At 42.4% G+C, this 27,357-nt stretch overlaps 1 protein-coding gene across 2 annotated transcripts in view; it reads left to right on the top strand.

The window, feature by feature from the left end:
* Positions 1-220: 220 nt before the first annotated feature.
* Positions 221-27,357, top strand: part of Tbc1d22b (TBC1 domain family member 22B) — a 71,636-nt gene continuing 44,499 nt past the window's right edge. Inside the window, exons 1-5 of one of the 2 annotated variants that reach the window (XM_027943676.2) lie at positions 221-423; positions 13,331-13,387; positions 23,811-24,118; positions 26,505-26,684; positions 27,167-27,237. In XM_027943676.2, the coding sequence (XP_027799477.1) occupies positions 368-423; positions 13,331-13,387; positions 23,811-24,118; positions 26,505-26,684; positions 27,167-27,237 (672 nt within the window). In that variant the 5' untranslated portion in view covers positions 221-367. The remainder of the gene's footprint in view (positions 424-13,330; positions 13,388-23,810; positions 24,119-26,504; positions 26,685-27,166; positions 27,238-27,357) is intronic. The other variant, XM_027943677.2, reaches the window with a different exon arrangement.

Below are 27,357 nucleotides of genomic sequence, written 5' to 3'. Positions count from 1 at the left end.
CCCGGGTCCCTCTCTTTACCTGTTTCCTCCTCCTGTGGTAGGAACTTTCAGCCCCGCCTCCCTGCTCACCAAGCTCCGCCTTCTTGGTCCACCTGTGTGCCCAGCCCCTGACGTTACCGTTGGGCTTCAGCGGCCTGCAGGATTCCGGCTTCCGATTGGTCCGCGCCGTCTGGGCCTGCGCAGCCCACCAATGACAGCGGCGCAGGGTTGGGGGGTGCCCACATCCAAGATGGCGCCCCCAGGAGCTGGGAGCGGGTGACCGGCGGCGGGGAAGCGGCCTGGGTTGGCCCTCAGATCGCGGGGTCCTGGGGGCATCTCGCCGGCCACCCCCCTGGCCCGCCTGCCAGGCTTCCCCCGGGCCAGAGCAATGGCCGCCGAGAACAGCAAGCAGTTTTGGAAGAGGAGCGCCAAGCTGCCGGGGAGGTGAGCCCAGGACGCTGAGAGGGAGAGGGGATTGGACCAAACCCTTCCAGATCCTAATCCCTCAATCCCGCGGGCCCGGGGTGCCACCGAGGCCGGAAGCCCGGTTTTGAGGGACCTAGGCTGGGAAAGCTGGGGCTGCCTGGCGGTGGCAGGGCAGCTGTCACGTTAAGGAGCGGGCGAACTGTGGGAACCGCTGGAAGCGGGATGTACACGGGGGTCTAGGGGCGGAGGTCTCAGGAGGGTGACTTCAACTGGCAGGTGGCCAGAGACCTGGTTTAAGGGGCAGTGGAGTTGGGTGAGTAGCCCATGGGTCCTGGGCTCGGAGGGCCATACCCAGAGCTGCTTCCCACTCTAGACAGGACTCCTTCTCTGGGGTCTCCACCAAGCACAGGTGGTTGCTTGCATGAGGATGGCCACTTGCCTTGGTCCCCCAGTCCAGCACCTACGAATCTTTTCCCCGCATTCTCAAAGGGCTCTGGTGGGCTGCCTGAGGAATTGGGAGCAGGAAAAGTGAGCAATTCCTAAGCTTGATCTTACTTTATCTTGAGTTGGCCTTTTTCCATTGAGAATTATTACAGGGTGACCACAGAATCGGGGTTATTCCTTTTTCTAAGGATTTTCCCAATCCAAAGTAATCTCTCCCTCCCCTACGTAGTTATGCTCTTTTGTGCGAATGCACCCAAAATTTTCATTCTTAAATTGTAGAGTTGGGGAGCAGACCTTCTAAGCTGTTTTCCCCACTTCTCCATGTGTGTTGACACTCCTATCTATTGTCCATTCATCAATCTACTGTTCGTTTACAGTTTGAATTTGTTTTGGGCAGAATCCTGAAAAGTCAAAGGAGCAGTGTGTGTTTCAGTTGTGAATTTAAGATTTCTGCCAGCCACAGATTACTTAGTGATAAAATTCATGTTTGGTTTGCCCCACATGCCACCTTTCCTAATAGATTAAGGTCTTTTCCTTCTGGGATAATCCTTTGACCTTGTGATTTTTCCTTCTTTCTTTAAGCAAAGAGATCTGGCTATGTAACTGTCTTATTACATTTAAGATTCTATTAGATATATGTTGAATAGGGTGGGAGTCAGCTTTTAGTATTATATTAAAATAATACAAAGAAAGACAAAGATAGCTTCAGATTAAAGTGCTGTGGAATAACAGTGTTAATATCAGTGCTAAAGATGTTCTGTGTTTTTAGATAAGCACCACTTCCTGCCCTCTGAATCCTTTTCCTTCCTGGTCTTGTGAGCTCTCCAGTTGTGCTAACTGTTGTTCTCTGGGGTTTTCCATAGAGAAATCATTAAATTTCAACAATCTAAGATTATAATCAGAATCAGTGGGAAAACTGTTAAATCAGGAAGCAGCAATAGGAGATATGGTTCGTGGCCTGGTCTTCTGTGCCTCTGACTGCTGCTTGTTATTAACTATCTTTTTTTTTTTTTTTTTTCTGATCAAGGATTGAACCCAGGGGTGCTTTACCACTGAGCCAAATCCCCAGTCCTTTTATGTTTTTTATTTAGAGACAGGGTCTTTCTGAGTTGCTTAGGACCTTGCTAAATTGCTGAGAGCATTAAGTTGCTGAGGCTGGTTTTGAACTCTAAATCCTCCTGCCTCAGCCTCCTGAGCTGCTGGGATTACAGGCATGGGCCACCACACCCAGCTTGTTATTAACTATCTTTTTTTAGTCTATATTTCTTCTACTGGATTTTAGGAATAGTCTTTTTTTTTTTTTTTTTTTTTTTTTTGGTGCTGGAGATTGAACTCAGGGCTTTGTGCACAGGAGGCAAGTACTCCACCAACTGAGCTATTATCCCCAGTCCTTTTTTTAAAATTTTGAGATAGGGTTTTTTACTAAATTGCCAAGACTGGCCTCTCACTCAGCCTCTTGAGTAGCTGAGACTACGGGCATGTACCACTGTGCCCAGCATAGTCATCTTTTTAAAAATACTACTTTTGTGAGATAGGAAGAAGATTTTTCAGTTTCTTCAATTTTTTTGGTTTCCTTTTTCATTCTGAAGAATATACAGGGCTAGAGAAGAGAATTTTTGAGGTCAGAACAACTTGGATTATTATTTGGGCTCTCTTAACATGTGTGACAAAGGACAGATAATTGATAATCTCTCCAGACCTCAGTTTCCGTATCTATGAAATTAGGGAAAAAATACATTCCTTGGGGTTACTGTGAGGACTAAAAGAAATATCCTATTTTTTAAAAAACCTAGGATAGTATTTTAGCACATTATTCACAATAAATAGTAATTTTTAACATTACTGTTACTATTAGAGCAATATACGTTTAAAAGAATGTTTCTCAGATTCTTATACCAGTACAATTATTTGTCTTGTTTATTCTAAGGCATTAAAATGTTGCCATAGTTCATAGTAATTGTTGGTCTCTTTGTTTATTGAAAAGAAATATCATTCAGCTGTGTATTTTTAGCAGGGAAACCCTGGGAGCTCCTAGTTAATGGAAAAAAACTAACGGTCTTTTAGATGGAAAAGTGCTTTTGGTTTAAGACATTTTCTAAAAGATAAAACTCTTACATCTGGACTCTTTCAGTCTTGAAAAAAAAAACTTTCTCCTAGGGCAGTGACACAAATGACCATGTGCTAGGTTCACGGCAACCTAGAAATGAAACTGATTTGCTCTTCTTTGCAAATTGAAAGGTAAAAAATCATTTGAGTGCAGTGATGTTCACCAGTAATCTCAGAGGTTCAAGAGGCTGAGGCAGGAGGATTGCAAGTTCAAAGCCAGCCTCAGCAACTTAGCAAGAGCCTATCTCAAAATTAAAAAGGGATTGGGGTGTGGCTCAGTGGTTAAGTGCCTCTAGTTTTAATCCCTTATACCCCCTCCCCCCCCAAAAAAAAGTCAAAGCAGTAGCGGGTTACTTTCACTTTCTTTGATCATGACTTTAATGACTTAAGTGACAACAAATAGGAATTTTATTAAACAAAATAGCCTAATTCAGAATGAATGAAACATTCTTTTAAAAATAACAATGTCATTGAAAATGCACATACCCCAAAACTCACCTTTTTAAAGTGTACAATTCAATGGTATTTAGTATATTTATTTAGAGTATAGATGGTTTTGTCTAACCATTACCAATTTCAGCACATTTTTGTATCGTAGCATGCATTAGTACTGTATCCTTTTTTATGACTGAATAATATTTCACTGTACAGAGATACCACATTTTGTTGATCCATTCATCAGTTGATGGACATTTGGGTTTTTTCCACTTAGGGAAACTATGAATAGGGCAACTGGAATTGAAAAACTTATCAGTTGTGTTGCTGGAACCCTCAGTGAGCTCACTGCAGAGAGGAGAACAAAACCACCATCCACTGTTAATTAGGTAGAAAGTTTATGGAGATACAAGCCTAAGGTAGGGCAGCTGTGGCTATTAGGTTTCATTAGTGATGAGGAATATGATTTTCAGCAAGGATTCTCAAACTTCAGACCTACCTGATTCAGTAGGTCTGGGGCGGGGGAATGTGAACAGTTGAGTTTCTCATAATACCCCATGTACAACAGCTGCTTGGTGGTGTAGGGGCAGCACTTTGAGAACCACTGAGAGAAGAGTCTTGAATTTGATTGAGCGAAATCTGAGTCCTGGTGCTTTTGTCATGAATCTTGAACAACTAATGCATCTGCACATGGTGGTCTAATAGGCCCCTCATACGTCACACATCCAGCCAGAACTCTGGATTTCACATCCTCCCTCCCCGCAACTACAAAGCTGCTTTTCCCATCTCAGTGGTCCCACCACTCACCAAGTTTCTCAGGCCCCACATCCTAAGGTCTGTGACTGTTTCCCTTCTTTCCACATCCAGTCAACAAGTCCTGTTGGCACATCAACATATATCCCAGATCCGAGTTGTTCTTACCACTCCTACCCCTGGTACCTGGGTCACACTGAGTCTTCTCCTGCCTGACAACTGCTGTAGCCTCCTGGTTGGTCTTCCTGCTTCCCTTCTTGCCCCTCTACAGACCTCCCATTTGTGAGAATAAAATTCAGATTCTCTGTCTTCAGGTCCTTCAGTTCAATGGTGTATTTATGTAGAGTACAGATAAATATACTAAATACCAATTTCAGAATGACTTGCGTCATTATTTGGGCTCTCTTAACCTACAAGTTAGGCAGAGCGTGGGGGCACATGCCTGTAATCCCAGTGACTTGGGACGCTGAGGCAGGAGGATCACAAGTGCCAAGGAGGTTTCTGATGTAGGTGGTCAGACTATGGTGTCAAAGCTCCAGAGAAAAGGCTAAGTTGTAGGATAAAGTACTGAAGTATTGCCTGCTGGATTTCCTTACCTCTGAAATTTGAGGCCAGCCCTGGGGGACCCTAAGCAATTTAGTGAGTCCCTGTCTCAAAAATAAAAGATAAAAAAGGCTGGGAAATGTGGTCAGTGGTAAAGCACCTCTGGGTTACATCCCTGGTACCAGAAACAAAAAAGCAACCCAAGTTAAGGACTCTGATCTTTTATTTATTTATTTTGAGGTTGATCAATTGGCTGACTGTATTGACAAGATACTGACTGGTTATATATTGAAAAAAACAAACAATACAAAATAGAGAAAAAGCTGGTTCCACTCCCTCCCACTCCCCCTGCTTACCCACCTACCCCCAAATACTCATAATGAGATTTGGTCAGAACAGGGCTTGGAGCCAAGGACTCTGATTTTAATCCCAAGAGTAGTAGGAGACCATGGTGTGGGGAGTTAACATGGTGGGGGGAGATTTGCATTTATAAAAATATCCTGCTGGCGATTAGTGCAATGGTTAGTGCAACTAGAGCCCAGTATGTCCAGCACCACAAAACCAAAACCATTCTGGCTGTCTGTGGAGAATGGTTTGGACCAGTGTTTTTCAGTGGCCGCAGGACTCCTTTTTTTTTTTTTTTTCCCCTGTGCTGGGGAAAAAAACAGGGACCTCACCCATGCTAGGCAAGCATTTCGCCAATAAGCCATATTCCCAGCCCCAGTGACTATAAAACATTTAACATCCCTGGCCCCTGCTCACTAAATTCCAGGAAGTCCCCCAGTTATTGGGACCAACACTCTTCCCACACACATTGCACAGTCCCACACTCCAGCTCCACCCTCCAGCCCCGGGGAGATCAGTGTGCGTGTGGGAGGCTCATTACAGGCGGCTGGCATCCAGTAGTGGGAAAGGTGATGCTGGCTTAGACCAGGGCAGTGATAGTGGAAATGGAGAGTGGCTCAGTAGGTCGCAGGGGAGAAGGAGGTGCCAAGAAGGTTTCTGAGTTAGGTGGTCAGACTGTGGTGTCAAAACTCCAGAGAAAAAAACAACTCCCCGCTGGATTTCCTTACCTCTGAAAGGTTTGGATTGAGCTCTGAGACCCCTACCAGTCCTGAAGTTGAGGGTTAAATTCAAATTCTACCAGCTCCGACCTACGTGAATGGATATTTCTCTCTTGCTCTGTCATGCTAGATGCTCCTATGGATGGATAGGCGGAGAGTTGAGTGGGTGGGGCTGAAGGTGGGCTTTTCTATTTTGTGCTTTTGAAAGTAGCAAATTAGATGACCTGGATGAACATCCGAGAGCCATGAAACTGTAGAATGTTAGAACTCAGGACTGATAAAGCCGCTACAGATGAAGGAACAGGCCAGAGAGGGAAAGTGACTTGCCCCACACCACAGTGCGGATTTCTTGACCCCTGCTGCAGTGCTCTCTGACTCTGCTTCTCCCTCCTCCTGTCTCTGCTAAGGTTCACACTCCCTCTGTGGCAGCAGCTCTTCCAGTCTAGGGTGTGGACATTTCCAGCAAAAAGATGGGGGAAAACACTTGGAATGGGAGATATAAATGAGAGCCTGGCTCATTCCCCACATTCTAATTTCTAATCCTACTGGGAAGGGCTTCTCCCTCTTTTCAAGCAAAATGTAATTCCTAAAGTCAAGAAAGTTGTATTAGCGTGAAAAAGAATTGAGGGCTGGGGGTGTAATTCAGTTTGCCTGGTGTGGGCAAGGCCCTGGGTTCTGTTCCCACCCAGCAGGATGGGCTGGGCAGGTGTTAAGAAAGTGGCTAATGTTACTTGAATTACTGAGGCACCATGTATTTTTATCAAAAACCTTCTGTGTTGCTTGGTCATTTTTCATAACATTAATGAATCTGATAATAGACTTAGTGCAATGGTCCCGGCTTGTATGGGCAGGTCCATTACAACATCTTCTTGGCCTGGAAGTGTTTTTTTCTGATAAAGTAAGTGACTAGAAGATACTAAATTACCACTGAGACAGCATACAGCCCCAGTTTTGGAAGACGTCCATGGAGCGCAAGTGTGAACCTGACTCAGTTGCCAACATGTTTGGCATTGAAATTGGATAACTCTCTTCCCATATTTGCTTTAGCTCCTTTGTCGGTGCCAAACAAATACCTGTTGATTTTTTCCCTACCAAGGTTTTTGTACTGTTGCAACTGGTAAAACAGCTATGCAAATCCATGGCGTGGTGTTGGTTTCATTAAAGAGAATGACAGAGGTTAAGCCTGACTTTTACTCCCTCTGTCGCCCAGGCGGCTCACCCAGGGCTTTTCTCTGCGGATGAAGCGCGGTTTCTCTGAGCTGCAGCGGACTCGCCTCTAATTTTCAGCTGTAGCTGGAGAAGAGTCAGCTTGAGCAGAGTCTGGGTTTTGTAGAATTCCAATTTTTACTCACTGACTATTGTGAAATGCCTGCTGGTGTGTGTTGTGCTCTGCCAGGTGGTGAGAACACTTCAGAAAAAGACCATGGCTTTCTAGAAGCCGAAAATGTGCTTGGCACCGTGGCTTCCCCTGGTGAAGACGCTGTGTATAATTGACTTTCCGGTTTTTCCACTAAGCATATGTTACTTTTGTAATCAGAAAAACTTAAAAGTGAAGCTGGGTGAAAACACATTGTTGAGTGAAAAAAAATCAAGATGTACAATATGCATATAGGGCAGGAGTGTAGCACAGTGGCAGAGGTTTAATCTCCAGCATTGGAAAAAAAATCACACATTGTAAATATGTATCAGAATGTCACACTGTATGCCACCAAATATGTTTAATTACCATGTGTCAATCAAAAATAAGAATTTTTTAAAAATTGTAACAAAAGATGGAAGGGATACTGGATACCCTTCAACTTCAGAAGAGTGGTTCTTGGGAAGGGAGTGAATGGGAATTGGACATCAGTGGTCTCTCTCGTGCTTTATATTCTGTTTTAAATTTATTTTTTAATTAATCAGTTAATTTATTTATTTGGTGCCAGAGATTGAAACTGGGATACTTAACCATTGGTCCACATCCCTAGCCCTTTTTTATATTCTATTTAGAGACAGGGTCTCACTAAGTTGCTTAGGGCCTTGCTAAGTTGCTGAGGTTGGCTTTGAACCTGTGATCCTCCTGCCTCAGCCTCCCGAGTAACTGGGATTAAAGGTATGCACCCGGCTAGTGCTTTATATTCTTAAACTAAATGTGACAAATGTTAACATTTGTGAAATCGGTGATGAGCTCATGGATATTTTTTGTATTATTCTTTGTACTTTTTTTGAGTATTCAAAAAATGTCAATTAAATGCTTTTATACTGTTTTAAGAAATTTTTTTCTTAAAACCTTTGTTAGATATCAGCCAGCCACCCATGAAATTATATAAAATTTAAAATAGCATTGTGAGTCGGAGTCAAAGTAAGTCATATTTACAGTGGGGTGGCATTAATATAAACTTTAAAAATATGCAAAGCCACCTTTTGTATTGTTTTGGGATACACACATAGAAAATAAAAAATGAGTGTGAAGTATGTCAGACTCTGTAAGTGGCTCCCTAGGGGGAATGGAGAGGTGTGTGCTAGGGGTCTGAACTCCATAGTTTCTTATTTGTGAAACTGGGTATTGATCACCTACATGAATGGGCCTTACATTAGGATTTAAATCTAGTTTATTTTAAAAAATGTATATAGATAAGCCCTGATTTATGTATGTTAAGGAATCAGAGAGTGCTTGGGTTAGTGGGTGCTATGTGGTTGGGATAGGGAGAGTCTCAGTGAGGTTATAGAATTTGAAGGGAATGCTGCAAGATGGATGCAGTTTTGAACAGGGATGTGGAAAATAGAAAAGCATCCAGGCATGTTGGTGCACCCCTGTAATCCCAACAGCTTGGAAGGCTGAGGCAGACAGATTGGAAGTTCAAGACCAGCCTCAACAACTTAGTGAGGCCCTAAGCAGCTTAATGAGACCCTGTCTCAATAATAAAAAGGACTGGGGATGTGGCTTAGTGGTTAAGGGCCCCTGGGTTCAATCCCTGGAACCAAAGAAAATAGAAAAGTATTTGGAATAGGGGAAAGAACCTGATTTGATAATTAGATTATGTTTGGAAGGTGGAGTGGAGACCAGTCTTTCCTAGAGTTGAGTTTGGGCTGGGGAGGTGTGGAGATGGAACAGGCTGATAAGTGAATTATAAAATCAGGAAATTGAGCATCTTAATTGTCAGGCTCTTTTAGTTTATCTTCATTTAGCCTCTGTGATCATTTTGGTTTCCTTTCCTAACTTCTTGCCTGGCCTTTTTGAGGTGCACTAAATTGATTTATTATACAAAGTGTTCCAGGTTCAGATTCATCATGGTTTAGTTCAGCAATGTGTTAACAAATTCAATTTGGGCTCTGATACCTTTGCTGATAAAGGCCATCATTTATCTTAGACTTTCTGCCTGTGCCAGCACATCGCTGACATCTTTAAAAAGTAGTCGAGTATGATTTTAAGATTCCTTTCCTAGGTAATTGATGTCCTCTGGCCCTTTAGCCTGCTCGGTTAGGTCTGCTTTTTCTCTGCATGTGTTACTGGCAGGTGGTAAGACTCTTTTTACAGAGAGCAGTTAAGGATCCTCTCTTATTTTTCTATCTAACTGAGCCATTGAGATCTTCTTGCAGAGTTTATCCCCTGATTTTATGTTTGACTAAGAAGAGGACTTGTGGACCTGGAGAGTTCAAGTGTACTCAGAGAATATCTGCAAATGCTGCAATACAAATCAAGGACCTTTTAGGTTTTTTGCATTGTGTTTTAATTTTTTTTTTTTTAACCTAAGTCCTCTCTCTCTCTCTAAGCCAAATTTTCACTCCTTTACTCTTTTTTTTTTTTTGATACTGGGTATTGAACTCAGGGGCACTCAACCTCTGAGCCACATCCCAGCCCTATTTTTATTTTATTTAGAGGCAGGGTCTCGCTGAGTTGCTTAGTGTGTCACTGTTGCTAAGGCTGGCTTTGAACTCAAGATCCTCCTGCCTCAGCCTCCCTCAAGCTGCTGGGATTATAGGCATGCGCCACAGAGCTCATCTTTACTCTTTGATTTCTTGTTATTTATTTATTTATTTTTAGTATTTGTTGTTATTTATTTATTTATTTATTTGTACCAGGAATTGAACCCAAGGGCCACTTAATCACTGAGCCACATACCCCGCCCTTATTATTTTTTATTTTGAGACAGGGTCTCACTAAGTTACTTAGAGCCTTGATGAGTTGCTGAGACTGGCTTCGAATTTATGATCCTCTTGCCTCAGCCTCCTGAGCTGCTGGGATTACAGATGCATGCCACCATACTTGGCTCTTATTTTTTGTCCTTTCCCCCAGCCTAGGAAACTCTTCAAAATCCATTAGAGTGGTATTGTTTGCTTATCAGAGTTTGTGTTTCTGTCCATAGTACTATAGATTACTTACTTCCAGAGAAATTTAAGGAGTAGAGATTCTTATAGCTAAAAAGGAAGGGGCAGTATCCAAAACTAAAGGTAATAGGTGAAAAAAATCCCCTCTGAACTTCATTTTATTTATTTCAGTGCTGGGAATTGAACCTGGGGTGCTGTACCACTGAGCTATATCCTTGGTCCTTTTTATTTTTTATTTTGAGATAGGGTCTTGCTGGTTTTCCCGGACTAGCCTAGAACTAGTCATCCTCCTGCCTCAGCCTCCCCAGGTAGCTGGGATTACAGGTGTACACTACGGTTCCCCTGAACTCTTAATAGAAATCAGTGTGAAAATGATTGGATTGCGTACATTTTTATTTAAAAGCATTTTTAGGATCACCTCTGTACTTGGTGAACTTGTTCTGTTTTCTAAATATTGGGTGTGGATTAAATTATAAAAATGAAAGGAGGGAGAAAGCCAACATTTTTTGGCACTGCGTGTGTGCTGAGTAGTGTTCTAAGTTTGCAAAGCTATCGCACTACCTGCTTACCATTAAGTGAATATTACCACCCACCAGGAATTGTGCTAAAGGGCTTTTGACACATCATCCCATTTAAACCTTCCAACCTTCTTAAGGTTGCTTGATTTATTTCTTGCAGAGGTGATACTTGTAGATGATACTGAGCAGGAAAGGCACAAAAGGGTTTGTAACACAAACCTAGTCTCCTTGGAGCCTGTCCTGTCCTTCAGTCATTAGACTCCTTTTCTTAACCGCTGCTACTGGTGTCTTGTATGTTCTGAGATACTCTAAAAATATACCCAACTTAATCATACATAATTATGTGTGGACATTTAAAAGATTTTTACAAAAATGGTATCATACCTATAGTATGCATCTGTTTTCAATTAATGTCTGAGTTTGTTTCATGTCAGTGGATTTAGAACTGCCTCATTCCTTTTAAAAGATGGACTGTGTCGGGCACAGTGAGAGAAAAAAAAAGGTTGGGCCGGTGTAGCTCAGTGGTTCAGCACTTCTGGGTCCAAGCTCCATTACAAAACAAAATAAAAAAGGGTGTGCTGTAATTTGATTTATTTTGTGATGCTGGGAATTGAACACCGGGCCTCATGTGTGCTTGGTAAGTGCTCTCCACTGAACTTCATCCCTAGCCTAGTGTACTGTAATTTATTTAACCAGTTCATAATAATCCTTTTCTTTTAATAGGTAACTTAAGCCCATTTATATTTATTGGAATAGCTAACATATTAGTCTTAGTTCTATTTTCAATATTTTCTTTAAAAAAAATCTTTTACTAAAAAAATCTTTCACTACACAGACTGTGCCTGTTTTTGTGGGGGCCTGTATATATCTATTCTGATAATTTGGAAAAATTTTTTAAAAATTTTAATGACTTTGTGTGTGTGTGTGTGTATTTTTCTAATGGTACTGGGAATTGAACCAAGGGGTGTCCTACCACTGAGGTATACCCCCAGTCCTTTTTATATATATTTTTTTTCTTTTTTGTTGGTGCTGGGGATTGAACCCAGGGCCTTATGCATGAAGGCAAGCACTCTACCAACGGTGCTATCTCCAGCCCCCATATACTTTTTAATTTTGATATAGGGTCTTTCTGTCCTCCTGCCTCAGCCTTCCGAGTTGCTAGGATTACAGCTCAGTGTCACCAGGCCTGGCTGTACTTAAAACTTTATATCATATTTCTTCAGACATTATCTGTTGATTCCCACAATGAACAATGATTAAATCCATAGTTATGTTTCTTGCTTCTTCTCTCCCCACCTACTTTCATTTCCTTATATTATTTATTTTATAAATTTATTTGCTTAAAGGCAAGGGTGTAGCTCAACAGAAGAGCAGTTGCCTAGCATGCAGAAGGCCTTGGGTTTGATTCTCAGCATCACAAAACAAATCAAACATAAACATACAATTATTTGTCTTTAGTTTTTTGTAGTACTGAGGGTTGAACCCAGGGGAGGGACACTCTTCCATGGAGCCATGCTCCTGGCCCCCCCTTTTTTTTTTTTTTTTCTTTTTTAAATTTTGAGACAGGGCTTCCCTGAGTTGCCCAGGCTGTCCTTGAACTTGCAATCCTTCTGCCTTAGTCTCCTGAATCACTGGGATTCCAGGAATGTGCTATTACTATGGTCTTGTTTCTATCTTAAAATATACTTAATGCTTCTGTTGTTTGAGCTATCAGCTTAAATATTTTGTGAGCTCTCAAAGATGAGAAAGTTAAGGTACTTATTTGTACTCATTTTCCTCTTTTCTATTTTAACATTTGTCTGTTATATTACCTTCACACTCTCTTCTACAACCATAAAGTCTCAAATTTGAGACTTAGTCCTGTACTGGTCCTTTTGCTATAGTTTTTCCACTTATTTCAGTTGAAATTTGTCCTTTCCTGGTTTCTTCAGGCAGGAGATTGTTGTTTTTTTTTTTTTTTTTTTTTTTTTTTTTGTACCAAGGATTGACACTAGAGGCATTTAACCACTGAGCCACATCCCCATACCATTTTTAATTTTATTTATGTATGTATATATTTTTTTGCTGGGGATTGAACTGAGGGGCACTCAGCCACTGGCCACATTCCAAGGCCTATTTTGTATTTTATTTGTGTGTGTGTGTGTGTGTGTGTGTGTGTGTGGTGTTGGGGATTGAACCCAGGGCCTGTGCATGCAAGACAGGCACTCTACCAACTGAGCTATATCACTAGCTCCCTATTTTGTATTTTATTTAGAGATAAGGTCTTGCTGAGTTGCTTAGTGCCTTGTCGTTGCTGAGGCTGGCTTTGAACTTGTGATCTTCCTGCTTCAGCCTCCCAAACAGGATTATAGGTGTGCACCATGCCTATCAAAAGACTTTTTAAAACATTAAATTTTTTAAAAAAATTTATTTCATTTTGTGCTGGGGAGTGAACCTAAGGCCTTGTGCATGTTAAGCACTTGTATTGCCACTGAGCTGCATGTACTGCAGCCCCCAAGACTACAGCGTGTGTGTATGGGGAGTGCTAGGCATTGAGCTCAGCCTTATGCATGCTAGAAAGGTACTCTACCACTGAGCTAAAACCTCAGCTCCCCACCCCTGCCATTTTTCCCCCCAGTAGATTAGTGTCTCCTGGTTGAGTTGTTCTAGGAGGTAACCTATTTCTCAAAGGTCCCATCCAATTTGGTGACAGATGGTACTCAGCCCACATGTGTGGCTTCTTGACCACCTGCTTCTTCCTGTTTCTTTTTTTAGTATCCAGCCGGTGTATGGAGCACAACACCCTCCTTTGGACCCCCGACTCACCAAAAAGTAAGTCAAGACATTTTTCCTTTTATGCTTCTACTTCTTGCATCACCCTCTCCTATTTTGTTGAAGTGACCATTTCCATTTTGTCCTTTTGTAGCTCTTTCTCTGCCCTATTTTGAACCAGGAGATGAGCATTTTTCTTATCTCTAAATGGTCCGTTACTAAATGGGAAATTATCTCACTTCGGAGGTTTTGTGAATATTATCCCTGAAACCTATGGATCGGTGACCACTCTCCCCATCTTCCAGCAGGAGATCTGGTTTCTGGGGCTCTCTGCTTCTGAATATAAGTAGGCCTGACCCGCCTCCCTCACACTGCGAGAACCAGGGCAAATAGCATGTAACTGTGGGCTGGTGTTCTTTAGGTCTTGAATTTGACAAATTCAAGGAATCCCAGGCATACGTACAGTAGAGTTAGAACCCCACTGGAGACTATGACTCTAGTAAAACTCTTAATATATTCTTTTTAAGTACAACAGAGACTGTGGTTTAATCCAAGTTTTGTGAGTATGTATCCATACCCCCAATTTTCACTTTATTACCCCTTTCTTTCATGGGTATCACTCATTACAGTGAATTTAAATGAGCTGGTAGGTCACCTTCTCAGCTTGGAACTTTGGCCTTTGTCTTTGGGTATGCTTAATTTTTGAACTTGTTTTCTAGAAGAGCTGTAGTGTGTGAGGAAAGCTAATGATTTGGGAAGTAAAGACCTAAGTTGTCACCCTCTTGGCTCCTGTGTCATAATATCCACCCTTCCTTCCTTTACAAAATCAGTGGGGAAGTAAAGATAATGTGCAAACTGTAATTCCAATTATATGACTTTCTGGAAAAGGCAAATCTCTGGAGACAGTAAAAAGATCACTGGTTGGTGGGGTTGAGGTGGAAAGAGGGATGAATGGGCACAGCACAGATAATTTTTAGAGTAGATACTATAATGGTAGATCGACATCATTATACATTTGTTTAAATCCATGAATGTTTGACATCAAGAGCGAAAACTAAGAAAAATAAACCATGGATTTGGGAGATGATGATGTGCCAGTGGAGGCTCATCAATTATAATGAATGTGCCTCTGTGGTGGCAGTGGGGGTGTTAGTAATGGGGGTGAGCTGTCTAGTCTGTTGACCAGTGTGGCAGGCCCTCTTGATTAGCTCCTTGGTAGTCTTTCCAGGTGACCCCACTTTTTCCTTTCGCAAAAACCATGATTTTATTCAGATGTTCCGTAAATGATGATGCTCTTAGGCAGTATTAGGGTTGGTGTAACCCTTTTATGATAATCCTTTGGTCATCCCAGTGACTGGCTTAGGGATGGTCTCATCTCATTGAGCATCTCCTGAGAGAGGGCTTGGAGAAGGGTTTTCTTTTTGGACCAGAGAGTAATCATTCTGAGAAGGAAGCCTGTTTTTGCCACCTGTTTCTAAATGTGGTAGTGTGAAAGGAAGATGCCATAAGTTGTAGCAGCTAATTTGTAACCTGAAGAAAAGGCCAGAGATTGTGGAGACACTAACCCAGCAGCCTAATATTGTGGTTTACTATCTAAACATTATAGTTGAGTATTCTGTAACTTGTAACTAACAGCATTCTGATCATAGGCAGGGGTTGTTAATTGGTAATACATCCATTTCAGCATAGTTTATAATTGCCTTTGATAAACATGTGGCTAACATATAAACCCATCTGTCTACCCATTCATCAGGCACTGAGGTATACTGTCCCATTTTATGTTTGGATCAGGATCACCATATCTTGTCAGCACCTGTCATCAACTGAGCTTTCTATATCTAGGACAGTAATACCACCATATCTCAAATTGTCAAGACAAACTTTTTTTTTTAACTTTATTTTGTTTATTTTTTTATGTGGTGCTGAGGATCAAATCTATTGTCCCACATATGCTAGGCAAGTGCTTCACCCCTGAGCTACAACTTCAGTCCCAAACTTTTTATACTCTTGTTCTCTTAGCTATTAATGATATAAAACCATGGATATGTCCCCTGATCACTCAGCAGAGTTGTAGTCCTACTTTCATTGGATGTAATCACTTAGATTTGAAAATAGGGAGGAATTAATTGTCACTGAATTAATTGCTTCCTTTTTCATGTATGTGGTGGTGGTTAATCCCCTACAACATGGGACAACACCTAGGTATGCACCAGACCGTTTTACAGTTCCAGATTGTTGCTAATAAAACATTTATCACCATTGTTTTAATACCTTTGTTGGGACATTTTTATTGTTTTCTCCGCTACATGATTGTCCTTCCATTTCAAACTGTCATTAATTACTGTGTGGTTAATCCCCATCATGGCAGAAGCCATTATATTGGGTCTTCAATTATCTGAACTACACGAGCACAGTAAGCCATTCCCTGTCCATGTGTATTGACTTCAATTTGCTAAATTATTACTGGTAGTGATAATATTGTCTGCAGTAATTTTTATAGCTCAAATAAAACTAGTCTTATTGCTACACAGCCCCATTGGCCACTTGATGGCATGACAAGCTTCTTAATATATTATTTTCTAAATTGATTCTAAAGTTTGAGAGGTCTTCTAAGTTATAAGACTGGTTCATATGAAGAAGCTACACTGTTACTAAGATGACTTGGATTTATTTGAAAGTTATCAATTTCCCCACTTGCTTCACATCACCTTTTCTAAAAATCTTATTGTGTCCCTATAAATATGTACAAATATTATGTGTCAACCAAAAAATTCTATTAAGGGGAATAACCATATTGGCCTAATAGTGTCTAACCTGTGGCCATTCATTTTCAAAATCTTCTTCACCAACTGTTACTCGAATGTACCATTTATTCTGTTTGAGTTTTTAGTGTTACCTGGATTTCTCGAGTGTCTTTTTCTTTGCCACTTGCTAGCTCCATGATCTCGGGCAAATTACTTAGCCTCTCTAAGCCCTGGTTTCCTCATCTGTAAAATAAAAATAATAAGCCTCACCTCATAGGTTTGTTGTGAGGCTCTCATGAGGTGAGGGAAGGAGCTGGCTTTCTGAACTATACTATGACGTCCAAGAGTGAGGTGGTGTGGTGAAAGGGCCCACCCAAGGCCAGTGTGACTAAACTTTGATATAGTTGTGTTAAATAATGTTGGTTAAATTTCAGGCCACACTGTGGCATTTTTGTATGTTGGGTCAGGGACTGTGTTAAAATGAGATAGCCTATAAATGGAAGGCACCTCCAGCTAGAATTACCTGGATTAACTTTTTGCCACTACCACTGGTGTCAACAGTAAGGGGAGACATTTCACTTCCAAGGATCACATCCCTAGATGTGGCTTCTTCTCTTTCAGGCTTCCTAAATCTGACAGCCCATTCTGAATAGCAGGAAGTTTCCCTACAAGGTGAGCGAGTGGGCTGTCAGCTGTGTGCATTCTGGGACATTGTAACTGGTGTGTGGCTCCGTGTACTCCGCCACTCCTCTTCCCTGGCTGCGTTGCCTTCCACACTTTACCCTTTTCTTTTTAACTAGTTTTTCTTGGTGGAGTAGCTCGAGAGCTCCTGCTGCTCTGGGATCACGCAGACCCGGTTTGAGCCTAGACTCCACTGCCTGCTGGAGACCTCAGCAAGTGCCAGTTCCCCCATCAGTCAGAGGGGAGTGGAAGGATGGCCTCATGGGCTCGTTAACAAGCGTTACATGAGAAAACAGTATATGTAAAGGCGAGCGCGGGGCCTCCTAGGGAGTAGCCCCTAACTGTTAATGTATTTATGTATGTGTCTATGGATTTACGTGTCTCTCTTGGAGAGATGACATTAGTAAACGTGACAAAGCTTCAAAGCCTTAGGCCTTCCCCACATTGTCCTTGGTCTGTAGCCGTGTCCGCCTTCATCCAGGGGTGACCCACAGTGCCTTTGCCTTCCTTGCTGTTCCCTTCTATCCTTGTGGGTGGTTCTCACTGACTTTGTTCTGTCCTTAGAGTCCCATCCTCTTCTGGTGATACCAACCCCTTCCTTTTTCCTTAGGACAAAGGTGATTTTGTAATTCCTGGGTTGATTCTTGGGTTTTGTAGGCTAGGTAGGTGTCTCTAAGATGATTTCTGGCAGCCTCAAAATGGTCTGCCTTAGGCTGGGGATGTGGCTCAAGCGGTAGCGTGCTCGCCTGGCATGCGTGCGGCCCGGGTTCGAGCCTCAGCACCACATACAAACAAAGATGTTGTGTCCGCCAAGAACTAAAAAATAAATATTAAAATTCTCTCTCTCTCTCCTCTCTCCTCTCTCCATCTTTGAAAAATAAAAATAAAAAAAATGGTCTGCCTTGAATCTTATACCTTTCTGTCTTGTAGATGACAACCCTTTCCTCCCTACTTTCCTCTTCATTGTCTCTCTCTCTCTCTCTTCCTTCGTCCCTCCCTCCATTTCGTTCTCTATTTCTCTCCCTCTCCCTGCCCCACCTCTCTGAGGATTGAACTCAGGGCCAGGCACAGGCTAGATAGGCATCCTTAGCTTTTTATCTTTAAATCTTCATTTGAGTAAATTCCAATTTTTCTTTGTTTGTTACCTGGGATTGAACCCAGGGGTGCTTAACCACTGAGCCCACATCCCCAGCCCTTTTTATTTTTTATTTTGAGACAAGGTCTCACTGAGTTGCTTAGGCCCTGGCTAAGTTATTGAGTCTGGCCTTGAACTTGTCAATCTTCCTGCCTCAGCCTTCCTAGTCACTGAGATTACAGGAGTGTGCCACCATACCTAGCCTCCAATTCTTCTTCTTCTTTTTTTTTTTTTAGTATTTATTTTTTAGGTGTAGATGGACACAACACAATGCCTTTATTTTTATGTGGTGCTGAGGATCGAACCCGGGCCCCGCCCGTGCTAGGCGAGCGCTCTACCGCTGAGCCACAATCCCAGCCCTTAGCCTCCAATTCTTACTCTACTTTATATTGAATAGTTATCTGTTTCAAAAATATAATGAAATATTCAAATGCATAAAAAGGTATGAATAAAAATACAGCAAATATCCTGATATCCACAATTCAGCTGATTGACTCCTGGTTTTTACTTTGCTCTCAGTGGTGTTAGGGATTGAATCCTGCATCTCATGTATGCTAGGCAAGTCTCTGCCACTGAGCACACCTCCAGCTCTAAAATTCACTTTTTTTTTTTTTTTTTGTATTGGGGATTGAACCCAGGGCATTTAACCACTGAGTCACATCCCGAGCCCGTTTTATTTTTTCATTTTTGAGACAGGGTCTCACTAATTTGCTTAGGGCTTTGCTAAGTTGCTGAGGCTAGCTTTGAACTTGCAATCCTTTTGCCTCAGCCTCCTGAGCCACTGGGATTAAAGGATAGGTATGATGGTGGGATTCCGGGCATGTGCCACCATGCGCCACCATGCCCGGCAAAATTCACCTTCTTGATTTGGTTTATTTGAAGTCTTCAAAGCTTGCAGTATTTATGCAGTCTGGATTTACATGTGGCCTCTAAGCAGGGAAACAACAATAAGGACACGTGCCTGTGCAGTGATTTGTGGATGACAGATCTTTCTTTCTCCTATGTAGATTTCTTCTAGAAGTGAACCCCCTGAGGTGGTACTATAAGGGGTGGGCCTTGGGCCTCTCCTAGAGAGGAAAAGTAGTCATAGCAGTCATGCTGCCGCACAGGAGTACTTTGCCTTTTTGCCTATAGTTGGATTTTTGTATCTGCAGACTCTTGTACTGCATTGCTTAGTTTTATTATTTTTTTATTTGATCTTTTGTTTGTTTCTCATTGTTCTTTCAATAGGTTTATGAGTGCTCGTCCTTTAGGGATTGATGAAGGCCAACAAAACAACCTATTCCACTGATTAATAAAAGCAGTATGCGCATTGTAGAACGCATGATTAATTCAGAGAAGCATAAAGGTGAAATTAAATATCCTTATAATTCCACAGCTCAAAGATAAGCACTGTTAACATTGAGGTATTTTTTCCTGTTCTTTTTAATGAATACCTTTTAAAAAAAAATACAGAGATCATAAGAAATATATAACTTGGGACCAGGCATGGTGGCACATGCCTGTAATCCCAGCTATTCAGGAGACAAGGCATGAGGATTCCAAGTTAGAGGCCAGTCTCAGTAACTTAGAGAAACTGTCTCAAACTAAAAACTAAAGAGTGCTGAGAATGTAGCTCAGGGGTAGTACACTTGCCAGGGATGTGTGACATCCATCCTGCGAAAAACAAAACAAGAAAGAAAAAAGAAATATATAGTTGGGTCTTTTTTTTTTTTTGCTTTTATTTATTTATTTTAATACCCTTCCCATATATGACTATTTTTTAAAATTTGTTCTAATTAGTTATGTATGAGGTAGAGTGCATTTTGACGTATCATACATAGATAGAGTATAACTTCTCATTCTTCTAATCGTACATGATGTAGAGTTACACCAGTTCTGTAATCATATATGCATATGGTGTAATAATGTCTGATTCATTCTATTAGCCTTCCTTCCCCAAACCCCCTCCCCTCCCTTCACTCCACTCTGTCTAATCCAGTGTACCTCTGTTCTTCCCTATCCACCACCCCCAATCCCCTTATTGTGAATTAGCATCTGCATAGCAGAGAAAACATTCAGCTTTTGGTTCTTTGGGATTGGCTTATCTCACCTCCCATGATATTTTCCAGTTCTATCCATTTACCTGCAAATGCCATAATTTCATTCCTTTAAGGCTGAGCAATAAGCCATTGTGTATATATACCACAATTTCTTTATCCATTTATCTGTTGAAGATCACCTAGGTTGGTTCCATAGTTTAGCTGTTGTGAATTGAGCTGCTATAAACATTGATGTGGCTGCATCACTGTAGTATGCTGATTTTAAGTCCTTTGAGTATAAACCAAGGAGAGGGATAACTGAGTTAAATGGTAGTTCCATTCCAGGTTTTCTGAGGAATCTCCATACTGCTTTCCATAGTAGTTGCATCAATTGGCAGTCCCACCAGCAGTGTATGAGTGTACCTTTTTCCTCACATCTTCACCATCATGTATTGTTCCTTGATATTCTTGATAATTGCCATTCTGACTAGAGTAAAATGAAATCTTAAGGTAGTTTTTTTTTTAAAGTTGTAGGTGACACAATACCTTCATTTTATTTATTTATTTTTATGTGGTGCTGAGGATCAAACCCAGTGCCTCACCCATGCAAGACAAGCGCTCTACCATTGAGCCACAGCCCACTCAGTAGTTTTGATTTGCATTTCTCTAATTGCTAGAAATGTTGAATATTTTTTCATATATTTGTTGATTGATTGTATTTCTTCTTCTGTGAAGCGTCTGTTCAGTTCCTTAGCCCATTTACTGATTGGGTTATTTGTTTTTTTGGTGTTAAGTATTTTGAGTTCTTTATATATCCTGGAGTTTAGTGCTCTATCTGAGGTGCATGTGGTAAAGATTTTCTTCCATTCTGTAGGCTCTCTCTTCATGGTATTGTTTCCTTTGCTGTGAAGACGCTTTTTAGTTTGATTCCATCCCATTTATTGATTCTTGATTTTACTTCCTGTGCTTTAAGACTCTTGTTAAGGAAGTCAGTTCCTAAGCCAACATGGTGGAGATTTGGGAGGATCCTATTTTTATCTATTTTGTGGAGATTGTTTTTTACTTTTGGTGGCTATAATTTAGTTAATCACTTCTATTTTTTTTTTTTTAACAGTACTAGCGATTGAACCTAGAGGCACTTAACCACTAAGCCACATTCCCAGATCCTTTTTAGTTTTTGTTTTGAGACAGGGTCTTGCTAAGTTGCTTAGGGCTTCTCTGAATTGCTGAGGTTGGCTTTGAACTTTTGATCCTCCTGCCTCAGCCTCCCAAGGCATTGGGATTACAGATAAGCACCTCCACTGCAGCCCCAGCCTTTTTTTTTTTTGTAAGACAGATTGTCATTAAATCACAGTTGCCAAGGCTGGCCTGGAACTTTCAACTCTCCTGCCTCAGCATCCCACTCTCTAGGATTTTGGGCATGTGCCACGGAGCCTGGCTAGATGGTTTTTTTTTTTTTTTTTTTTTTTGGTTTATAGGTTTTAACCAAAAGAAGTAGTGGGCTAGGGCTGGGGCTCAGTGGCAGAGCACCTGCCTCGCACATGTGAGGCACTGGGTTTGATCCTCAGCACCACATAAAAATAAACAAACAAAATAAAGATATTGCATTCATCTATGACTAAAAAATATTAAAAAAAGAAGTAATACTAGTATAAACTGTTTTAGATCATCTTTGTCTATGCCTATGATTATCTTTTTAGAGATAATGAACTACACCAAGACTCGTGGTGTATGTTACCAGATCATTCTCCAGAGGATTGTATGATACACACTCATTGTAGTACTAGAGGTCTAGATTCCCTGTATCCTGCTTTCCACTAAAAACAATATGTTATTAAGACTTTTCTTGTTTAATGGGTAAAGAGTTGCATCTTGTTTTCATTTACAATATCAAATATGTCCTTGGAATCTTGTGTTGTTCTGTATTATTACGATGTATTTTCCTTTATTCCGCCTGGGCTAGTGTTTGAAAGTAATGTCTTGTGATATCTTGTCCTCTTTTTTGGTATTCTAATGGGGGCATTTTGATGAGCTATGTCAGTTGTCAGACTATATGTGTCAATGTTAATTTAAACTGTCTTTTACAATAGGTAGTGGACCATATGGGTCAGCAGACCACGGACTTCTACCCAAAAAGAAGAAGTACCTCTTAGAAGTGGGGACTTCAGCTCTCCTGGCAGATCTTTGTTTACACTCTAGAATGGCCCTGCCTCGCTGCTGGGGGTGGGGGTGGGGGGTTAGACAGGCATTTTAATGATGTTTTGACCCTGTTGTGTTCCAGTCTCTGTGTACTGTAAACTTAAGATAAGACCATATCCTCTGCTTCCCTGTTAAAGGTCTGAGGGATGCTAGGTAGGGCTGAATTAGAAATGTCCTAACCAGATTGTCCTGGGGAACCAGAATAATGGCCTTCAGACACTAAAGGGGAATGGGACTTGGGACATAAAGAAAAAAATTCAGTAAGTAGGAATGATGTTATATGATTATTTTTCCTCAATGGGTTAGTCTGATGTTTCCCAACTTTTAATTATATACCATCTTTGTGAGTTTTTGCTATATCTTGTACTATTCTTTATTAAATACATTTAAAATTTTTAAAAAATTTTCTTTACTCAAATAGATTTATTTAAAAAAGTAAACCTCATCACTTCTGTAAATGAGAAACCAATATCATTTGCCATAAATAGAACGTAACTTTAAAAATAGATAAAGTAAGGGCTGGGGCTGGGGCTCAGCGGTAGAGCACTCGCCTGACATGTGTGAGGCACTGGGTTCCATCCTCAGCACCACATAAAAATAAATAAATAAAATAAAGGTATTGTGTCCATCTACAACTAAAAAAATAAAAATGAAAACCACACACGCACGCGCGCACACACACACACACACAAAATAGACACAGTGAAAAACATAACAATCTCATTAAATTCTAAGCCAGATCCTGTTGTTGGCAAACATGTTAGTCCTGAGGCTGCCTCTTGCTTTGTTTACAAAACAAAAAAACAGAGTCTTAAAAACAGTAGTATTGGGCCTGGGTTGTAGCTCAGTGGTAGAGCGCTTGCCTAGCATGCGTGAGGCACTGGGTTCGGGTCGCCAGCACCATATAAAAATAAAACAAAAAAATAATAAAGGTATTGTGTCCATCTACAACTCAAAAGAAAAAAAAATTAAAAAAAAACCCAGTAGCATCAAGCCTAGACTTTTTCTCCTCTAAGCTAGCAGAGGACTTTAACAGAGCTATTAAAAGGAACATTTTCATTTTGGGACTTAGTGTTTAATCCTACATATGTGCATATGTGTTGTGATTTCCTCTCCTTCCAGTAGCTTATGTCCCGTTCTAAGGGCTGGTTCAGGTTGTGTTGCCATAACAGATTAACTCTGAAATCTTAGTGGATTAATACATGAAGGTGCGTTTCTTGCTCATGTTACTTGTTCAAAATAGGGTGGGGTGGGATGGAGGCCAGACTGTGCTCACCCTCAGTTGCCTAGGCTGAGGGAGGCCCACCATCTGGAACCTTGCCAGTCACTATCACAGGGGGGAGTCGTGGAGAACTCACACCCGTGAGTTCTTTTATACTGTGGACTTGAAGTGTGTATATCACTTGTTTTCTCAGCCCATTGGCAAAGTCACATGACTTTGCTTAAGTGCAGGAGGGCTGGGAAATATAGAGGAGTACATGGCATATTTGGTGACCATTGCTGTCTCTGCCACATCTACCTGTGCTACAGAGGGCTGGTCTGGAAGCCTCTGGATGAGCAATGGATGTGGGCAGTTGTTGTCTAAAGAAGGTGATGATTGTGTAGGGCTAGCTTATTATATTGTTGATATTATAAAAGCAAGTAAATGAAAGTAGTCAGACATGCTGAACAGCCTCTTGGTAATGTTGTGTCTTTTCTTAAAGCTTCATTAAAGAACGGTCAAAAGTCAGCACAGTTCCTCTGAAGAATAAGAAGGCCTCAAGTTTTCATGAGTTTGCTCGGAATACCAGTGATGCTTGGGACATTGGCGATGATGAGGAAGAGGACTTTTCTTCACCTTCTTTCCAAACTCTGAACTCAAAAGTTGCTTTAGCAACTGCAGCCCAAGTTCTAGAAAACCACAGCAAGCTGAGGGTAAAGCCAGAACGGTCCCAGTCAACAACATCTGACGTTCCCGCCAGCTATAAGGTCATAAAGTCCAGCAGTGACGCCCAGCTATCCAGAAACTCCAGTAAGTCCCTTCTGCCCCCTCCACAGCCTCGGCCTTCTCAGCAGAGTACATTTTATTTAAAAATGATTTTTCTTTAAGGAATCACCCAGATCTTCCTGGGATGGTAAAAAGCAAGCTCAAGCCTGAGGTTTGACATCAGCGAGCCTAACTGGTCACTAGCTGTCCTTGCCCCTCCCACTTTGGTCACTGCCCAGCCCTGTGACCTGGGCCTTTGCTTCCTGACACCCAGATGTTGCCTGCTGTTCTCCTTCTCTTTTTCCTTTTTCTGTGGTGGGGTCTAAAACTTCTGTGGTTTGATTGCTTCACGTTGCGTTAGGTCTGCCAGGTTTATGATGTTGACTTACATCTTTAAAGTTGTAATGGCTGAAATGGTTGGCAGCCCTGATGGACTTCCTTAGCCCTGGGGAAGGCCACCGGTATAGGGTGGTCTTTTTCCTGTTTCTGCAGGAGGGAGCAACGAATGATGGAAAGCACCTGGTCACACCTCCCTGCCCATCTGGCATGCCGCCGGCATGGGTGGGACGAGAGGAAAGGCCTGTTCTGTTTCTTCTCAGGAAACTGGCCTCAATAACTGGTTGGGGTGATTGTGGTTTTATAAAATATTTGGGGACTTTCAGTGTACTCTTGTGTATCCATTGCTGAGAGTTTAACATGTCCTAAAGGGTTTTATGGAAGTCAGTTATTCAGAGCTGGGGAGGGAAGGACCGTCCTTCTAGTGAAAGTTAAAGTGGCTGACTGGTAATGGACAAGAAGGAAGTTCAATATCAGAGCCCTGGAGTGTGTCCTGGCTCATGTTCTAAGAGCATTTCATTATAGCAAGCTCTTTACACCATTCCACAGTCTTTTTCCATCTTGCTTCTGGTCCCAGCTTGAACCATCAATGCCATGCTCAGATGGGCACTTGGTGTTGACTGGCCTGGTGGCCACAGCAACAGGCTGTGGAAAGTGTCTGCACACTGTAATTGGGGGTGTAGTTCCCGGTGTGAGGAAGGCCCCCTCCATGATCACTGTTGAGCTGTCCAGGACTCTCCGGCATTTTTCCCTCATGGAGAGGTACTCTTCTGTATGCATCTGTAATATGCTGGCTGTTAACAGACAGATGCACACAGAGGGGAACCTCTGTGTATCTGCTCAGCTTTGCATTTTCTAGGTTCCACTAGTGACAGTAGGCATCCCAGCCAAGCACCTCGTGACAGTTGTTTCTGTAAACTTTCTAGTAGTGCTGGTTAATTTTGTTGTGATCATTACTTTTAAGGCCTAGATGTATTAAGAATATGAAACAGTCATGAAAGTCATGGCAGTCATGATTAAAAGCACTTCTCTTGGGCTGAGGATATAGCTCAGTTGGTGGAGTGCTTGCCTCCCATGTACAAGGCCCTGGGTTCATCTCTCAGCCAGCACCATAAAAACAAAACAAACAATCCCCCCCAAAAAAACAACAGCAAAACAAACAAACAACCCTCCCCCCCCAAAAAAAAAAACAAAAAACCCACTTCTCTTTGTGGTAGTAAAATACTTTGGTGTTTTGGAGTCAGACATAACTGAGGTGTTATCTTTGCTCTCACAATGACTTAACTTCCTCAGGCTGCCCTTGTCTGTAAAATAGTTATAAATTCTTGCCATATGTTGTAAGGATCAAGTGAGATCACTTATACATAGTAAGTACTCAATAAATGTTCGTTCTCTACTGCTTGTTCCTCCTACCCACCATCTTGACTTAGAATATCTGGGGCTAGACAGAGAGTTCCGTTCCTGTTACTTCTGTCGTATCATGGTGAAGCCAAAGCTGGTTCATTTTGGTGGGAGATGTGGGAGCACAGAGGAACAGTAGCTCCCCAGCATGGGATTGCCTTTGGCCACAGCTGCTTACCCACTGATTCCCTGGTGGGCCAAGGACAGGCTAGAATTGGGCCTGGGCTGCAGTCCTCTCATGCCTCAGGACAGCCACGCGGGGCCTGGGCTTGAGGAGAGCAGCCCCTGCTTTCATTACAGCGTGCTTTGAGTGTCACCACTTCTCCTGTGCTCTGTGATGTGGAAGCAGAGGAAAGCACCGCCTCAGACTGTACTCATCCTTAGGTGGGGTAGACAGGTGCCAGCCTGGGGTAAAAAGAAAACACTGGACCTTACTTGGAGGTACCATGCGTGTTCTCGGAAATTGCAGCAGCATCTGGAGTCTGTGAGCACATGAATGCCTTGGTCCTACGCACAGAACGCAGCCCTTCCTCTGGGGGAGGAGTGGAGCCTGGTGGGGTCTCCACTTCTTGCTGCCTCAGCTGGGCACCTCTGGCAGCACTTGCAGGCACAGCCCATGCCCTGGAGGAGGAGGCCAGTGCTGGACAGTCAGAGTTGAGGTTTTTCATTCTCTTTCTCTTTCAAATGATCTCAGGTGACACATGCCTGAGGAATCCACTCCATAAACAGCAGTCACTCCCTCTCCGACCCATCATCCCCCTCGTTGCCCGGATCTCAGACCAGAATGCTTCTGGGGCACCCCCAATGACAGTCCGGGAGAAAACGCGTCTAGAAAAATTCCGTCAGCTTCTCTCCAGCCACAACACTGACTTAGGTGAGTCTCTGGAGCCCAGGCCAGGCAGGAGCGCTTGGAGACCGGAATTCTCAGAGACCTGGAAGCTGTTGCTCTTTACTCTTCCTTCTTTTACTTTTCTAGTATCTCCTGACCTGGCGCCCATTGCAGCGAACCGCAGGTATTAAGGCCGAAGTAGAGAGTAGGGATGAGTGAAGTGGGATGGGTGTCTGGGGCCTGTAGACACAGCGCAGCTCCGGGCTCTTCTCCTTACGGGGATTCTTACTGAGACCCACACCCACGGTTCTCTCTGTTCCCCTCTGACTCTCGTCTTTGAGCTGTTTACTGCAGGGTTGTGTTCGTGGCCTTCTGCTGCTCTTTTCAGTTCTCTTCCCTGTGCTTGTAGGTGGCAGGTGGTGGTGACCTCACTGGGATGGTGGGAGGAGTCAGGCAGCGCTGGTCCAGGTTTGTTTTAGGGCCTTTGTGGGAGGACCTAATCCAACAAGGCTGTTTTCTGTTTGCAGATGAACTGAGGAAGTGTAGCTGGCCAGGGGTTCCCAGGGAGGTTCGACCCGTAACCTGGAGACTCCTGTCGGTGAGTTCTACCCACTGTGTAGAGAAGCGTGAGCCTCACACAGCCCTTCTTGCCTGATGAGGTTAGTCTGGACAAGTTGGTCTTACTCCATAGACTTCTCTAGTCCCACTGGATGTGACA

The sequence above is a fragment of the Marmota flaviventris genome, chromosome 6, assembly GCF_047511675.1.
Source record: "Marmota flaviventris isolate mMarFla1 chromosome 6, mMarFla1.hap1, whole genome shotgun sequence".
NCBI classification, from domain to species: Eukaryota; Metazoa; Chordata; class Mammalia; order Rodentia; family Sciuridae; genus Marmota; species Marmota flaviventris.
This window is presented reverse-complemented; position numbering and strand designations above follow the sequence as displayed.